Here is an 18,804-nt window from a genome sequence, read left to right on the forward strand (position 1 = left end):
CTGAGTTTGAGGCCCTGTGGTCATGTTCGGACGAGCGTGGACGCGAGTCTGCTCAGACGGTAAACAAAGTTCAGCTGATTGGTCCCAGATGTGAACACGAGTTTGCAGCTGCAGCACGGAGGCGTCCTCTGTGCAGAGCAGAAACACGAGCCTGGATGTTCAGGCTGTGGAGCAGCGTTCACTCCGGGGCGGAGGTCCTCTGGAGGAGTCCCAGTAAGTAATGGTAACCATCAGGTTTCTTCATCATCATTATTTTTCACTTGAGTATTGTTGTTGTTAGTCACACTTTCCAACGGCCTCTTCAGACCTGGAAGCTACGTGTTCACCCTCGATCCTGGCAGTGCTGTTTCATGCTCATCTGTGGCTGGACAAACACACCTGTCCAAACAGGCTCTGCACAGGTGTGTCGGTCACAGGTGTGAGAAGGTGACGCCTTTTTAGAGAAAGAAAACCAGCAGCAGATTCCAGATGTTAGGCTGTGTTTTAAAGACAGATGTGGGAGTGGCTGTGCTGTCAATGCTGCAGACGGACAGGAGAGCAGCTGAAGGAAGGAAAGAGTTAAACCTCTGCTTCCTCCTCGGGTAGGAGGTGGTATGGAGGGGTGGGTGTGGCGGTGGTGGGGGACCTCTTCTTCTATTGATAGCCACGTTCCCCCCGTTTATTCCTGCAGTGAGGACGATGCAGCAAGTAGGCTCCACACGAGGAGACCCCGACCTGCTCAGACTCAAAGCGGCGCTCTGAGGGATGGACGGCTGCTCGCTGACACAGTAAGTGCTCCCAGCTTCCCGTCTCCACAAAATCACAGCCGGGACTGTTTAGTCACGCAGGCTGCTGGAATGTGGGGAAAGTCCTGATTTCAGGGAGGAACGTTTCGTCCTCTCTCTGTGGAAGTCCGGCTGCAGGAACGAGCGTCTGCTTCTTCTGGGATTTTATTTTAAAGCAGATTTCATTTGTGCTGTTGCATCAATAATAATGTTGTTTCTGCAGCAGCTTTCAAACACAGGAACAGTCACAGACGTCTGTGTGCTGCAGCTCCAGCAGCGAGTCCCCACAGACTCAGTCATTTCCCCTTCATCACACCTGTACGGGGGAGGCGGCTGTAACGCACCTGTGTGAAGGTCTGACTGACAGGTGGGAGGTGACAGCTTCAGGCGATCGTTGTCGTGAGCTGCTCCAGACAAACTGACCTCTGCGTGTGTGCAGAGGTTTGTGCTGCATTTGTAGTGACACTACCTGACCAATAACATGGCTGCTGTGAGGTCACACAGAGAGAGAGGCAGACGATCACAGCTTCAGCTCTTTGAGGTTTGCGGCATTCGTTCGTGCTCTGAGCTCTGCACTCTGATTGGACGGCTGCAGAGGGCTGAATCTGCTGTGACGACTCCTGGAAAGGTTGTGTTAACACACCTGAACCATTCAGACCAGCGAACCGCCAAAACGTCTGTAGAGAAGCTCACACGACGATCAGTTAATCATCACTAGCAGCTCTCGCGGCTACTTACCCTCTCAGTGCTTATGAGAGCCGTGAGGACGGACTTCTCTCACACACTCGTGTTGTTCTGTATCTAAGAGGATTTTTTGTGCTCTCACGCCCTTTCCAATCCAAACTGATTCAGATCTTTTATCTCTGATCCAGTATTTCCACATATTTCTGCAGTGATTTGGTGTGAGCTGCTCGGCGTGGCCGTAGAGATGTCTGCTTCTCTGTGGCAGCTCTGACACTGCTCAGAGCATCTCTCACTCTCACGCGTCTTAATGAAACGAGCTGAGCTGCAGGTTTGTGTCAGAAGCTGCAGCAGAAAAAGTCGTTGATTAGGAGAGAAAATAATGAGGTTACAGCGGGCCGGGCCCTCGTTACGCCTCGCATCATTTCCTGTGATCTTTCACTCTCAGGCTGCCCTCCCTCTGCCTCACGCTTTGTTTAAAGCCGACGCTCTCGCTTCCGCTCGGAGGACAGATGATCTGTGATCTGATGACATTTAATCTGTGAAAGTCGTTAGTTTGGCCTCGTTTCCACTTGAGGTCTGACCCAACGACCCGCGTGACCCCAACCTGCCCTCCGGTGCTACACACTGAGAGGCTGAGGTCAGGTGATCATGAAGGCGGCGTTGATGTGTAGCAGCTGTTTTAAAACAAAGTGTAACAATATCAGACGTAAATGATGTTTTAATGTCTTTGATGTAACCAAAAACTTATTTCTGACTTCACAGCTAGCTGTTCTCTGATTGGCCGATCCCTGACACCTGCATCAAGATGGCTCACCTGTTCCTCGCCAGCAAGATCACAATGCCCGATGACCTCCACAGCAAAGGCGGTGGCGGCAGGGTCCCCCGGAGCGCCATGAAGGTGCCGCCGTCCATCTCCGCCGAGAAGCTGAGCCGGGACAAGCCCAGGAAGGATCGTAGAGTTGTCGTGACAACGCACGTCCCGCATGTCAACGAAGTCCAGCTCACAGCGGCGACGGGCGGCGCCGAGATGTCCTGCTACCGCTGCACCATCCCGTTCGGCGTGGTGGTCCTCATCGCCGGCATTGTGGTGACGGCGGTGGCCTACACCTTCAACTCCCACGGGTCCACCATCACGGTGCTGGGACTGGTGCTGCTGTCTGTCGGGCTGGGGCTGCTGGGCGCCAGCGCCACCTGCTGGAAGGTCCGACAGAAGAAGAAAAAGGACAAGCGACGGGAGAGCCAGACCGCCCTCATGGCGAGCCACGGGTACTGCGTGGTCTGAGCGCAGACTTCTGAAGGGAATAACGAACAGACGCTTTACAAACTGCAGAGACTCGCCGTTTCCTCCTGCAGCTGCCGCTGATGTTACCGGCGAGCAGAGCGAAGGACGCGTCTCGGACATTAATGATGGAGACGCCTTCATCAGCTGGAGGATGAGGAACAGCTTGCTTTAGTGCCGACACTAAGACATAAATAACACGTCATTCATTTTACAAATATGCTGATAAACCAGTTTTTCAAGCAGAATATTTTCAGGTCCCAGCTCCTCAAATCTGCCCGATTTCTCCGATTCATCTGTCGTTGAGCTTCTGGAGTTCAAACATGTGACCCTCCAAACATCCACCCTGCACTGGGGCCCATTAGAGGAGCCCTGACAGGCGACCCGGCGGGTGTTCAGAGGTCTGGGTAACAAAATCACAGCAGGTCCTCTTCTTTATTGTTGGAGCAGGTAAATTTGATCTAATTATTGCCAAAACATCAATTCTCTCAAAGACTTAGCAGGTTTGTAGTTTCCACACAGGACATGTTAGGATTACGGCTGATGCTTTTATTCTGAAAGTACCTGCAGCTGTTTTAATGACCTTTAAGTGTTAAAAATAAGATTTTGGATAATATGAGTGTTTAGTTGACGGCTTCTCTCATTTATGATGCACAGTATCTAACTAAAGCTGCTAATAAGCTATAAAAGACATGTAAAGGTACTCTAACGTAGACGTTTCTGAGTTTGTAGCTCTCGGTCTCATTTGTGGCCTCCGACGTTTCCCCGGACACACAGCGTTCCTCCGGGTGGAGATTTCATCACGGTTTGATGTTTCTGGGCGAGACTGTGTTTCCCTCTGATGTTGGGTTCAGACCAGCGTCGCATTAGATGGTTTTGCGTCACATTGGGTCATTAACATGTCAGGAACATAAACACGACAATCATCGCTGCTCGCTGTGTTTCACAACCTGATAAAGGTCTCTGCACACGAGGACCGAGGGACCAACACAAATGTAATCATGTGGCGTGCGCGGCAGAGCTCCCAGACCGCCGAGGACAACTTATCTGTCGACTTATCTGACTCAGGGCGGAGTCTTAACGAGATTAACGAATGACGTGAGCAGATCACTCTCCCAGACTCAAACCGGACTCCATGATGTTCTCGAACAACGTGAAGAAAAATGACCTCCTCGCCAATTTATCCCGTAACAAGTTTATGTCAGATGTAATTGTCCCAGGAATTCTTGAGTTATGGTCGTAACAGCGAGTTGGACCTTTATCGCTAAATTAAGTGCTAACAGTTCCCATCCAATCCTGCGATGTCACGTTCATGATAATGAAATGCATGTTCTACCTGGAAGACTCCGCCTCCAGGCTTCACCGCCGCCTTAATTGTTTTACATTAGTGGCGCCTTCTTGGAGGTGGAGGAGACGAGATCCTCAGAGAAAGAGCTCCGCCTGGCTCGTCCGAGTTCATCCATACTGTGGGATCATTGTGTCATAAACCATCAAATCTTCCATCTGATGACGCTCGTCAGCGCTTCGCGTCATCGCTCTATCGTGGAGTCTGAACCCAACGCGGTGACGTAACTGAGCGCCGTGCAGAGGTCACAAATAGACCGATTCCTGACATGCATGCTACTCTGTGTTTAGTGCACTATGATGCAGATGTATCCACTGTATTAAAGCTGTTTAGCTCCTATTTATTCTGTTGGTGTAAAATATTTGTTCTATTAAAGTCAGCCAAACCACACGCTGCTCTTTCCTTTACTCACTGAGCTTTGCAGAGCAGAGACACGCCGCGGGGCTAAATTTAGCCATGTTTATGTTGCCTAGCATCCCAAAGACACACAGCCAGTTAATAAAGTGAGGAAGGGCTGGGCGGGGGAGTCGGGGTTGCATCACTGGACCGGGAGCTGGTGGTGGCGGTGATGACGGGTAGCGGTTACAACGCGTTGTCACTTGTGCAGTGCTAACTTTATCTCTGCTGGAGTGCAGCATCCTGGGAATGTGGGTGGACAGGGGGGAGGGACTGGAAAGAGAGATGAGGGGGTGCGGATCATCAGTCTCATTCCTGAGGACACTTTGGAGGAGGTGCAGCGCCTCCTGAGCCTGAGGTGAAAATAGAAGCAATCTCAGAAGACGTGGACACGTTTAACCCCCCAGCAGCACATCAGCACCTTCCAATGATCACACGTCACTTTCACAAACATGGCCGACAGTTTACCACAGAGGTCGTTACAGCGCCTAAAACCTGCCGTCCTGAAAACACATCAGCTGACACACACAGCTGGTAAAACTCATGCATGCTATTCAAACGGCGTCAGCTTAACTGCATCTGCAAGCTGCTTTGCAACCCAGCTCCTGATTTAAGGTCGTGTCTGCTGCTTTGTTCAGTGCTTCATCCTACGACACAGCGACCGTCTAAGCTTGCCGTTTCACAGCCTTTGACATGGCTGCTTTGAAGCCGGGACCAGGTTTGGTTCCTTTCTGCTTTGGTGCATCAGAACGGCGATAAGACGGAGCCAGTCTGTGATTGGATGGTGAAGCTGGTATAATCAGGCAATTAATGGCTAAATAATAATGAGATAGAAGTTTTCTAACCAGAATAAAAGTCTCCTGGTGCAGACTGACTCAGATTGATTGCACCCTGTTGTCAGCGTTTATAAATTAGGCACTAATTATTACAAACCTGGGCCAGTCTGAGGAGACACGTCGCCTCCCTCCAGGCAAGCTTGTTGCATGCTCCTCTTCTCGGCGACCAGGTACAAATAAAAGCAACACATCTGCCAGGTTTTTCTGAGTGACTGAGGGACACGAGTGCAGCGCTTCCCACTCCGTGCCTTTCACCTGTAAGTGATCGGCCACGCCTCCCGATTACTGCAGATGAACAGTCGTGGACGTGCAGAGTGATGACGTACTGATGTGGCTCCGGTCTGTTTTCTGTCGTCATCTTGGCCCTCTGAAGCTGTTCATGTGCAGCATGAAACTTTAAAGTCAGTTTTAAAAACTCGGTGTGACTACCTCACTAACCTCGTGCAGTGGACGTCATCTCAGATGTTGTTTGTCTCTGACCATCAGTGGCCTCAACATGAAAAAAGCAGAGGAGATTTTGGCCCTGACTGAATCCTCAGCTTTTATTTGATATCTGCCAATCACACACACAACTGCTCAGTGTTTCAGGCCTTCAGACTCCCTGGAGACCCGGGCAGAGCGGAGACATCACGTATCAAATATCTGTTATCTAGTTCAGTTTGGTTTTATTTGCTTTTTGAATTATATCCACATCAGGTGATTTCCCCCTTGAATAAACAAAGTGAGAAAGTGGAGATTGCTCTGAGAGGGACTGTTAGAAATGAAGGATTCCTGTTTATGCTCAGGCACAGTCTGCTGCGTCCTTCCTGCAGCTCTGGATGTTTACTTTCAGTTTGGTTTGTTTGTCACAGAGACGATTCAATCATCCTCATCGGCCTCGCTGATGTCTGATTCTGATTGTCAGAGCTTTGTGTCTCAGGCTGTGTGAGGACGGCTCAGAGGGGAAATGCCGATCCTTCCCTTCCCCTAACACAGTGACCAGCGGTGTAAGTCAGCGGCAGCTGCTAAAAACACACCCCAGACTCCCGGCCGGAAAGGGCCTGGCACGCAAAGAGCCGGGAATCGGCACGGTTGAAAGGATCGGCCGGAGAACAGGAAGGAGTTTCTGCTCGAACACACCCTCTACCCAAACTTTGAACTAATTCCCAAACAGGCGTGAGACTGCTCTGTCTTCAGAGTCAAGGTCAGCCGAAGAGACCGAGTCAGGAACCATCGGGCCAGATCCTGCCGGCTGCAAAGGCTTTAAAGCTGTGGAAGAATCATAAAACCAGTGAAACTCTTTCTAATCTGTAAAGGCAAAACTTTTCTAGTCCTCGACCACGTGTCCTGATCACATGACCCAGCGCCGCACAGGCAGGGACGTAGGCTGACCGCTACATGTTAGGCTGCAGTGAATCAAATGTTTTAAAGATGTAAAAAGTGTTGTGTGATAAAAGCTCAGATCTGCCTGCCTCTGATGATGGTGTGCAGTAGGGCTGCAACGACACTCGATATTGAACCGTTCGATACAGTGCTTTCGGTTCGGTACGCATATGTATCGAACAATACAAAATTTTTTATTTATTTTATCAACTTTCCTTCTGACGGTGCTGTCTGTGTTGAGCGCTCAGTGGATCTGCGCTCGACAGTGCAGCCTAGGCTGAGTAGTCGAACGCAGATCCACTGAGCGCAGCGCAAGCTAGCAGACAGAAGTTAAGCTCGTTGCAACATGGCAAATTGAACCTCCCCCACCCTCTTTCAGATCTGGCGTTTGGAACTATTTTGGTCTTCATGTGACGTATGACCCTGAAGGTAAGGGTGTCATGGACTAAAGTAAAACAGTATGTTGGATGTGCCAGCAATGCTCAATTACATGAGTGGGAACTAGTGCGTTAGCACAGTTAGCTCGCTAACGTGTTGGCCGTCCAGCCCCACGCACGGGGCGATCCGCGGTAGCTCGTTGACGGAGATTTGCCGTGTTGTGGCGTTAACGTCATTTCAGATTAACGCTGACAGCACTAGTGGGAACACAACGAATATGACTGCACATTTACTCCGACATCATCCTCGTGCAAAGACAAGTGGAAGCAGACAAAAACAACAAGCGCGCATGCTACAAACTTTACCCGAGTCATTTAGACAGCCGTTAGCACATGATTCTCCTTATGGGGACCTGATATGTTTAATATGCTGCTGAGAATATAGCCCAGAAGAAGCGTATAGTAGAGCTTTTATTTTGGAAAGAGACATTTCTCTGTAATAAACTCTTTTCCAAAGATGAGGGATTTCTCCATCATAGATTTATTTTTTTTATTACTTTGTTGTTTCAGCAACATTAAATTTAAAAACTGTACTTTTGAGTTAAAATATATATTTATAATTTTAATAAATGACAAATTAAAAAGGCATGAACATTTTTTTGTATCGAAAAAATATCGAACCGTGACACCAAAGTATCGAACTGAACCGTGGATTTTGTGTATCGTTGCCCCCCTAGTGTGCAGGTATGCGGTGTATACGCAGATCCTCAGAGAGCTCGGCAGCTCTCAGGAGTTTTAATTTGCTCCTGAGATGGAACGAGAGCTCTCACCTGGAGCTGCCGTGGTTTGTGCTGCAAACACGAAACGAGGAGCCTCGTTAGCGCGAGCTCAGAGTGTCGGCAGGTGCGATTAGCTGCCAGCAGACGGGCTGCAGCTGCTGCTGACAGCTCGCCGATCGCTAATGAGGCCGGCTGTCAGTCAGAGCCGAAGCCTTCCCGCTCCCAGCAGCAGAGTCCGGCTAAAACTGGAATCTGACGGGAACGCTGGAGTCATCGAAGGACTCGGTGCCGAGTTATAAAACTCAGCCATCCAGAAATATCCGAGTGTGTTCACTGTTTCCTGCTAATTATCCACCTACGAGCAACAGGCAGAAGAAACAGTCAGCATGATCTAGCTGATTATTCTCCGCTGGGAAAACTGGAAAAACCGTCCATCACGGACTGCATCCATGTTTTAAAGGTTACTGAACGCTAACGAGGCGTCCTCGTGTCACACGAGCAACACAACAACACCAGACGCCACGATGAACGCCGACTGCACCCGAGCCTGGTGCAGACTTCAGTAACCCACAGTGTGCAGCTTCACATTACAGCAGCTCCACAAGTCGAGGTTAAAAAAGTTTAACAAAAGACAGAAAAGGATTTTAATAAATGTCCATAAAATGACTTTTTATGAACAAATTCAATTAGACGTGATATTTCTGAACTATACGTCCTTAAACCCGCTGAGTCCTGTGACATCATCGATCAGAATATGGTTTTATTCAGCATTTAGATCAGATCTCTGATAGTGAGAATAACTCCAGTGTGTAATGTCAGCTGTGAACACATCACATGACTCTTTGTCCACTCAGACTTCCTGTTAAATGTGATTTTCATTGGCGCTGCCGTGGATTCATTATGTCTGCATTGAAAACAAAGCTTTAAATGAATAAAACAATTGTGAAACATTGTGACAGGAGACATTTCTGAAGTTTAGGAGCTGCTGTGTTTGTTTGGATTGGGAAGTGGAGGCTCTGTGGAGCAGCGCGCCTGGAAATGATTTTGAACTGCGAAGGTTACAAGGTTAAGTCTTCATATCCTTCTCTGCTGGCGAGCAATTCCCGCTCATCCTTCCAGGCTGACTTGAAAGGAAGTCAGTTTATTACGCTGAGATTTAGAAATATATACGAGTGTTATTAAAGATGCTTGAGATAGACGAGGTGGTGGGAGGGAACCAGAGTCAGTTTAATGATTTAGATTTGACAGATTTCTCTAAACGCATCAGTCAGTCCTTTAAAAATAAGACAGACGAGATTTCTCTTAAACTAAGAAGAAGATCCCGGAGCCTGAAAACAAATCAGGAAAATGTTTGCTGATGTCACAGCGTGAGTCTTTTCATGTGCACACAAGTGTCGCCCCCTGCTGGTCATTAGAAATAATGCCAGTTAAAGGGACTATCACTTTTCAGATGTTTCTAGATGTTTCTACCCCGAGCCAAAGGCTGACACTCAGACCTCAGTCACACCGGCTTTAGATGAGTTGGTGTGACTGAGAAAGACTCACAGACCAGCTGGGGAGTGTTTGCTGGCAGTTGCTAGTTGACGTTGCAGAGCGGCGTCTGCATTGCGCCTGATTGCTGACGCACAGTCCCTAACAGCTCACTGAGAAGTGGAGAACACTACATGTTTCACAAGTGCAGCTTTTGGTTTCTTTCCTAAGGTTGACTTGGTGAGTTCCACACAAGCTATGAGCGGCTGTGACCAGCAGGCTTTTGGTGCAGCTTCTTTAAGCTAGCAACAAGCAGCAGCCACTCACAACCAGCCAGGAACGTCCATTTCTCCCTAGCAGACCGGCTGCAGGCCCATGTGACCGAGGACGCTTAGAGATGCAGCTGTGAATGTTATTGCAGATGGACTGGAGCAGCAGTCACTGTGGGCGACACACTGGGAACACGAACCCACTCTGACCCGGGATCTCAGCAGCCCACATGAACCAGATCAGACAGGAAACATGGACACAAGTCCTGATTTGATACGAGGGCGACCTTTGACCTTTTTATTAAGGTAGATGTTTGTTAGTCGCTTAGCTGTTCAGGTTAGTGGGCGGGGCAAAGGTTAGCGCTGACCCAGAGAAACTGGACAGAAACTTCTGTCACCGTTCAAAGTAAGCAGCCACATTTACGGCTGATTCTGAGTAAATGCAAAGGAAGCTGGCAGGGTGGGTGGGGGCCTTACCTCAACACAGTTTGTCTTTGCACGAGCTCTGGATGCAGGATGCTGTGGTGGGAAAGATCGTGTGATAGGAGCAGTTTCAGAGCAGAAGGGGCCCCAGCAGGGAGAGGCGCTTCCTTTCATCCGTCACATCCACTTTCCCTCCTCAGCCTTTTCTCTGCACTCGCTTCTGTCATCTGCTGCTGACGGATTTAAAGGTCTACTGAAGCAGTAATGTGAGCGTGTTGTGGGTGTCGAGGCCCGCCGCGCTGCCTCAACACAGGAAGTTTATATTGTGTTTCAAAGAATGGCAGCTCAGGTTTGACGGCCATTGTGGGCCGCCGTCGTTCGAGCCTCGCCGCCCTGAAAGGATTGTGATAAGACGAATGAATGAGGTGACGCCACTTCCTCTAAACAACACAATGCTCTCCTGCAAGAATGCAGGTCCTGACCTCTGGAGGCGGCAGGGTCACGACGGGGGTCCACGAGCTGGACTATCTCAGTACGTGAGTGACGTCTCCATCAGCGCCACTGTGAGGCTCATTTAAACCAATCAGAAGAAGCTGAAAGCTTCCTTGTTCTTCACCCATAAATGTGCAGATAACTTTCATAAGAACACTGAAGAAATTAATATTAAATATAAAGCTGAACTTTGATAACTCGAGAAGGAAGTCACCTGGATCTTCACTTCCTGCCTGCCACACAGCGATGATGACATCCTGATTCATGCAGACATCCAGCCAATCAGCATTGTTGCTGTGGGCTACGAGGCGTTTTCATGCTACAGGTTTATTTATGAATATAAATCAAACTGCAGCCTGATTGTTACCTGACACGTGACAGCACCGCGTACACGGCAAAACTGCAGAACCTGAAGTGACAGCAAGAAGAAGATTCAGGTTCAACTGGACACTGTCAGAAATTCATACAATATTAAATATTTTATTGGAGATCATGATGGAGAGCTGAAGCAGTAAATACTTGAGCATGAATAAAGGAAGATTAACGCTGTGACTTGCAGCTCCTGCAGGGCGTCACGTCCACCGCTCAGGCTAAAATAAGATGTGTTGCAGTTAATTGCAGGCTACCAACAACCATCAGCTCCAGTTTGGAGAGTGAAATTCTTGAATTTTAATTGGCTGTTACTGAGCACTAATTAGCTGTGTGTGATGCTCGTGTGCAGTCTGTGGATGCAGACGGATCTGTCTCTGGTGTCACGAGCAAAGACAGGATGCAGTTTTTAATTGATGAGCACTGATTAGGGAACCCTGTCAGTTAAATATGTTCACCTTTGGCTCCAACAGCAGCGTGGAGGACGAAGGTTTCTTCTAATCGATGTGTGCTCCCCACAGAGTGAGCATCAGGGACACTGAGATCAGCCTGCTGAATGTGTCACTGTCACGTGTCCGTAAATCAAAGTATGAAACACGTGTTTTTAAACTCCGACCCGATTTCCTGACGAGCTGAAAGGTTGCTGCGTCCATCTGCTGCCTTTCTGTTTTCCATCAAATAAAACCGTCAGCAGATGGAGCAACGAGTGTGTGAGGAATTAGCCCGACTTCATCCGCCACATCTGCACCGCACACAAACACAGCAGGAGGAAACTGCCCCACATTTAAAAACCATCACATATATATATAAAATAACTGTATCCTCATATTTTAAAGATGCAACGTCATATGAAGGATCTCGTATCGTTCCTCACCATCTTCTCAAGCCAACAACTTGATAATAAACTGTTTTCTTGTCTCTGGCTCAGTCATGGTTCAGCTTTCTGTCAGTCAGAGACTGCAGGTCCCAGCAGAGGCTGCAGACGCTGTCCCACTCAGCACTGGGACATGAGTCAGAGGCATCAGTGTCCCATGTGGACTTTCTACCTCAGCTGAGGGTCGACACTTTGTTCTCTGAGATGGTTGCTCAGTGCAGACGTGAAGCTCAGCAGAAAGCTCAGAGCAACAAGCTGCCGAACCAGGAGAAGTTCCCTGTGACGTCTGTCTGAAGGCTGAAGTCCCAGCTGGTGTGTCTGACCTCCTGCTGTCAGACTCACCTGGAGCCTCATCTGACAGGTCTGAGAGGACATCAGCTGATTGATGCTGTGGAGAACCTGGAAGACAAGATGTGTAAGAAGCACAAGAAACATCTGGAGCTGTTCTGTAAGACCGAGCAGACACGTGTCTGTGTGCTCTGCTCTGTATCACGAGTTTGTTCCTCTGAGAGAAGAATGTGAAGGAAAGAAGGCAGAGCTGGAGGAGACAGGCTGGGGTTCAGCAGATGATCCAGAGGAGACGACTGAAGATTCAGGAGATCACAGAGATGCTGCAGACAGAGAGAAAGCAGAAGGTGTTCAGGTCCTCACGGCTCTGAAGGAGAGACGCCTGAAGGAGCTCACAGAGGAGATCGAAGACGAACAGGAAGCTACAGAGAAACAGGCTGAAGGTCTCATCAGGAACAGGTCGCTTCATTCTTCTAACATCTGTGCTGGGCGGAGTTTAAATCCTGAGGCGGAGCAGCGTTTGTACAAACACACATTTAGCAGCAAAGCTATGAACAGGCAACCAGCCCGTGTCTGTCCAACCAATCAGAGAGCTCCTTACATCACAGAGACTAAAATTCAATTTAAATTTCAGTTTTTCTCCTTTTGACACATTTTTCTTGTAAATGAAAAGTTTGTTCATGAATTTATAAAGTTAATCTTCAAAAGCATTTCTGTGAGTTTCACCCACGCTGTGTTTTACTTTCAGTGTCTCTAACACATCCATGCAGAGACGGCAAAACAACGTCAACATGAGGAACATTCCCAGGAGAACTGGAACGTCGGCCTGACACAGATTTCAAAATAAAACAGGAAATGAGAAAAAATAACAACAGACAGACACGATGACTATGAGGCTGTAGATGTGGCTCACTTTACTGTTCACGCCGTTTTATCCGTGGACGTTTGAATCTCCCGGCTGTCCAATGACAGCAAAGCCTGGACGCAGGGACGTTACGCAGCCTAAAGGTCCAAACAGACAAAGTAAGAACAGATTTCTACGACATGCTCGTGCTTGTTTGTCTTTTGTGTATTCAGGAGCAGTTATTTGCTCTGTGCGTGAACAGCCACACAGCCTGGAAGCAGCTGTTCAGCAGCACGCTTGTCTCTTTGTGGGTTTTGTAGTTTAGTAGGTCAGGCTGACGTCTCCCATCAGCAGCTGTTCGGGTGCCCCTCTCTCACGTCTAATATCCGCTTTGCTATATTTTTCCGACTGTTGTTATTCCCCGCCTCTTGCCCCTCTCACCATCTGCTGTTGAGGACAGTTTAGGTGTGCCTGGTTTGAAAGGTATTTCCTGATTCTGTTGTTTTACCACATTTTATGAAGCAACTGGATATCCTCTGCTCATGTTGGTGCTTTATTTACAGGTCCACACACAGCGAGCTCATTCACTGCTCTCTGAAACATGAGCTCCGGGTCTTACTGTGGACTTGTTGAACTCACATAAAAACATGGAGTCGGTGTGAGCGCTGTGGCTTCATGTGAGTCATGCTGATGACCTCTGTGGGAGCTGCGACAGCGAGGAGTGGACAGCAGATGGAGTTGTGTCCTGCTCAGACGTGGACTCACATCATTCAATACTCGTCTGTGTACATTCAGTGCTGTGGTCTCAGTGGCGATCAGCAGAAAGAGCGCGAGAAAAAAGCACTATAAGCAGTAACACTGAGTTAGTACCATACATGAACTCTGTGTACATCACCTTTGATCTTTGGTCTACTTCCTGTTTTATCAGGAAGTTTTATCTTCACTGACTGACTTCTGTCTAATGGATTTGTAGTTGTTCTTGTCATCAATCAACTCGTGGAGAGACTCAAATGCTCTGTGGCGGTGACACGTGACATACATGTTCATTACTACACGTACGCCATTGGTCAAGCTTTGACTAAAATGATTGGTGTCAGCCACACAGATGTTGATGTGGTTACACAGTGAGCTTCATCCACACTGATCACTGGGTCTATGAGTTTCTTATCATTATGACCTACTGTCGTTCTTGTGTTGAAATGTTGTGGAATACGTAACAGTTGATATAATTTAATCAGGAAACAGGCTCTCATTGGTTTGCAGGCACCAAAGGATATGTGGGCGGAGCCAAATGAGATGTGGGCGGAGCCATTCTTCAAAGGATAGGCAGGAGTAAGTGGGGATGTTGAGCGCTTGTAAGCTTGTGTGTGGAAACATTAGAGCCCCATGAATAGAAGTGACAGTGTCATCGTTTAGGATTCACCTGTGCGTGTTTTTGTGCGTTTGCCTTGGCTGCACCAGATTTGTGGAATAACCTTCCTATTGCTGTCTGTGCGTCTGATCCTATTACTTAAATCACAGTTACAAACCGATTTATTTAACCTCGCCTCTCCTGCTCGTTCATGCCTGTATCTGACTCCTAGACTTACTCTATTTTACCTTTTATACATCTCTGTTATGGCTTTGTGCTTTTAACATGTTTAACATGCACTTTATGTTATTCCTGTGTATTAGTGACACTGACCTGTTAGCATACTTGGTACTTTGTTATGGTCCTATAATATTTATGTTTTATTTTGTCTTTTATGTGAAGCACTTTGGTATACCGTTGGTTTTTATAAATAAATTTGTATTGTATTGACTTTGTTAGCTTGTTAATGAGAAAAACATGAAGTCTGTGTGTGAACAGCTTTTAAACGAACCTCCATAATGTCTGCCTCAGTGCTGGTTGCAAAACTTAATGCAAATAACAGTAACAACGAGTCATGAGACGGTGTGATTTCCTGTGTCCTTGGCTGCCTACGTGTCCATTTGATCATGAATAAATCTGAAAGGTCAGGACGCGTGTCTTTGGAGTTGTGCACCAAGCCTGGCTCGGGTGCATAAAAGGACTTATTGGCTTTCTTAAATGTGTATTTTTGACATGCGTTGAACGTTTCTTCTACTAAAGATTTCTGTACTTTTAGGGGGATAATAAGTAGAAGCCTAATATTGCTTGTTTGCATGAGAACAACATTTATCCTGTACAACTCATGGACTACTCCATTTTACAGCTTTTCTGATTTTATTTTCTCCTCTTTAGATATTCAGTCAGCAGATGAACGATCTCCACCACAAACTACTCTTGTAATTAATATTTTGCAGTATTATTATTATTATTCTTTTTACAATTTTTATAGGCAAACGTCTTGCATTTTGCTGTAAATATAAAATAATTACAAAATATTTTATTATATTTTTGCACTGAAAACAAATGCGAGCAAGTTGATATATGAGTTTATTGTATATAGAAATGCTGAGTACGGCATTGGGCCGGTCAAGCCAGCCAGCTTTGACATCATCAAGTACGGTGGTGGTCCAATTGTAAAATGACCAGTCTACGTTCTCCTGTCCTCCAATCTGGCTAATTTTAGCCAGCGTTAGCTTTATTGTTTACTAGCGTTAGCTAACATGCTGACAGGACATTAAGTAAATTTGCTAAAAAGCCCCCAAAAATCAAATAAAACACAAAAGTCCTGTTGGCTTTGACCAGTTCTCCTCAAATTCCTATTTGATCAGACTTCACTCAATAAAACTGTCTTTCTTCTGACTAATGTTAGCTAATCTTAGCTAATCTTAGCTAGCCCGCCAACATGGACATGTTAGTTGATACCCATCAGAGCAGCTAGCTGGCTAATCTTTGCTTATTGTTACACAAAAATGACATCTGGAGCCAACATTGTGTATTTTTCTCGTTGTGTGAGTTAAAGCTGTGACTCTGAGGGTTCAAGGATAAAGTTTTCTTATAAAAGAGCAGCTTAGGGCACAGAGGAGCTTTATCAGGATCTACTAACAGCAGTACTCTCAAAATCGCATGTTTAGAGCAGCCTGCTGTGGGCCCTTATTTCCTTTTAATATAATTGAATTTCAAATGTAAAAATAATCTCTGAGTGACATAATAAACAGTTATTTTAATACATATTACATGACTCCTAAATCCCCAAAGCAGCGCTTATGGCAGGCTGACAGGTGTGTGCCGCAGCCGGCCTCCATTTTGCGAGTATGGTTTTTGCCACGGCGCTGGACGTGTAGCTGGCAAAATCAAAATGGTGGCTTAAGTTATTAAAACTGAGCAGCTTTCATCACTGGCTGCTGAACGTCAAGGTTGGAGGAGCAGCGAGGATTAATGTCCTTTAAAGCACAAAGCCTGCTGTCACTGCTGCTCGCTCTCTCTCTCAGCTGATCCCGTCATCTCATCATCCCACGCCGTCCTCTGCTCTCTTTTGCTCTTTCTCTCTTTCCGGCCAGCTGTCCAGCCGACGTCCATCACTGCGGGATTTTTTTCTGCTTCTCTCTCATTTTCCCAGATTTCCTTTTCTTTTTGATTTTCCCACCATCTCTTCCTCCTCTGGATCCGGGCCGAGATATGAAGCGGCACCATGGGTTTTATGGAATTCTACCTGGAGATTGACCCCGTCACCCTGAACCTCATCATCCTGGTCGCCAGCTATGTTATCCTGCTGCTCGTCTTCCTCATCTCCTGCATCCTGTACGACTGCCGTGGCAAAGACCCCACCAAGGAGTACGCCCCTGACAACACGCCAGCGCCGCCCAGCCAGTCGCCCATACGCCTGGTGGTCATGCAGAACTCGCCCACCACCACCCGGTACGAGCCCAACAACAAAGCGGGCCACGCCGAGCTGCCGACGCCTGACCTGAGCCGGGATAGAGGAGAGCGGGAGCGGGAGAAGAGGAGTACTCTGGTCTGAGAGGAAGAGGAAAGTTCAGACGGATAACCATGAAGTGCTGCTGTTTCATTCTCAGACTCTTATTTTTTAAATTCAACATCCCGGACGGCGCCGAGGAGCCAGGAGGAGGTAAGGCGTCCCGAGGAGGCCACTCAGCAGGCCTTTGGTGGGTTTGATCGAGGTACTGGTCCACGTTTGATGGAGGTACTGGTCCATGTGTGATGGAGGTACTGGTCCATGTGTGATGGAGGTACTGGTCCATGTTTGATCGAGGTACTGGTCCACGTGTGATGGAGGTGCTGGTCCACGTTTGATGGAGGTACTGGTCCATGTGTGATGGAGGTACTGGTCCATGTTTGATCGAGGTACTGGTCCATGTGTGATGGAGGTGCTGGTCCATGTTTGATCGAGGTACTGGTCCACGTGTGATGGAGGTACTGGTCCATGTTTGATGGAGGTACTGGTCCATGTTTGATGGAGGTACTGGTCCATGTGTGATGGAGGTACTGGTCCATGTTTGATGGAGGTACTGGTCCAGGTTTGATCGAGGTACTGGTCCATGTTTGATCGAGGTACTGGTCCATGTGTGATGGAGGTATTGGTCCATGTTTGATCGAGGTACTGGTCCATGTGTGATGGAGGTACTGGTCCATGTTTGATCGAGGTACTGGTCCATGTGTGATGGAGGTACTGGTCCATGTTTGATGGAGGTACTGGTCCATGTGTGATGGCGCTACTGGTCCATGTGTGATGGAGGTACTGGTCCATGTTTGATCGAGGTACTGGTCCATGTGTGATGGAGGTACTGGTCAATGTTTGATCGAGGTACTGGTCCATGTGTGATCGAGGTACTGGTCCATGGTTGATCAAGGTACTGGTCCATGTTTGATCGAGGTACTGGTCAATGTTTGATTGAGGTACTGGTCAATGTGTGATGGAGGTACTGGTCCATGTGTGATGGAGGTACTGGTCCATGTTTGGTGAAAGAGAATCATTGTGCTGCTGTTTTTCTTTGGAAGACCAAACCTCGTTTTAGTCCCTGTTGAAGACAAACTGGATCCTTTGTTGATTCTCATTCATGTCTCTATGATGGATTTGTGGCCCTGATGTTCTGAGATAATAAATATATAGTTTAACTAAAAAAAAAGAATCGATAAAGCTTTTTCTTCTCCTCTGACTTTACGGGGACCCGCCAACCACCTGACCTACATCATGGGGACATTCTGAGGACCTTTGTGAAGCTTGTTTATTGGTTCATTTTGGGGTTAAGTCACAGTTTACAAGTGAAGGGTGAAGCGTGTGTGTGACTGTGTGTGTGTGTGTGACTGTGTGTGTGTGTGTGACTGTGTGACTGTGACTGTGTGTGTGTGTGTAACTGTGTGTGTGTGACTGTGTGACTGTGTGACTGTGTGTGTGACTGTGTGTGACTGTGTGTGTGACTGTGTGTGACTGTGTGTGTGACTGTGTGTGTGTGTGTGTGACTGTGTGACTGTGTGTGTGTGTGTGACTGTGTGACTGTGTGTGACTGTGTGACTGTGTGTGTGTGTGTGTGACTGTGTGACTGTGTGTGTGTGTGTGACTGTGTGTGTGTGTGTGTGTGTGTGACTGTGTGTGTGTGTGTGTGTGTGTAACTGTGTGTGTGTGACTGTGTGTGTGACTGTGTGTGTGTGTGTGACTGTGTGTGTGTGTGTGTGTGTGTAACTGTGTGTGTGTGACTGTGTGTGTGACTGTGTGTGACTGTGTGTGACTGTGTGTGTGTGTGTGTGTGTGACTGTGTGTGTGTGACTGTGTGTGTGACTGTGTGACTGTGTGTGTGTGTGTGTGACTGTGTGACTGTGTGTGTGTGTGTGACTGTGTGTGTGTGTGTGACTGTGTGTGTGTGTGTGTGACTGTGTGACTGTGTGTGACTGTGTGTGTGTGTGTGACTGTGTGTGTGTGTGTGACTGTGTGTGTGTGTGTGTGTGTGTGTGTGTGTGTGACTGTGACTGTGTGTGTGTGTGTGTGACTGTGTGTGTGTGTGTGACTGTGTGTGTGTGTGTGACTGTGTGACTGTGTGTGTGTGTGTG

At 47.6% G+C, this 18,804-nt stretch overlaps 3 protein-coding genes across 3 annotated transcripts in view; 2 read left to right on the forward strand and 1 right to left on the reverse strand.

The window, feature by feature from the left end:
• The window catches only part of ankfn1a (ankyrin repeat and fibronectin type III domain containing 1a), a 116,885-nt gene that overhangs the window by 92,421 nt on the left and 5,660 nt on the right, over positions 1-18,804 (reverse strand). The gene's annotated exons all lie outside the window — the stretch shown is intronic.
• LOC118454367 (transmembrane protein 100-like) lies at positions 612-4,462 on the forward strand. The gene is made up of 2 exons (XM_087845051.1): positions 612-767; positions 2,211-4,462. Exon 2 carries the CDS (start codon positions 2,254-2,256, stop codon positions 2,728-2,730), a length of 477 nt encoding a protein of 158 aa, XP_087701177.1. The 5' UTR covers positions 612-767; positions 2,211-2,253; the 3' UTR covers positions 2,731-4,462.
• Positions 16,119-16,835, forward strand: smim36 (small integral membrane protein 36). The gene has a single exon (XM_035908815.1). The coding sequence runs from the start codon at positions 16,430-16,432 to the stop codon at positions 16,757-16,759; it is 330 nt and encodes a 109-aa protein (XP_035764708.1). The 5' UTR covers positions 16,119-16,429; the 3' UTR covers positions 16,760-16,835.

This window comes from Neolamprologus brichardi, chromosome 8 (assembly GCF_056152115.1).
Source record: "Neolamprologus brichardi isolate AB-2024 chromosome 8, ASM5615211v1, whole genome shotgun sequence".
Taxonomy (NCBI): Eukaryota; Metazoa; Chordata; class Actinopteri; order Cichliformes; family Cichlidae; genus Neolamprologus; species Neolamprologus brichardi.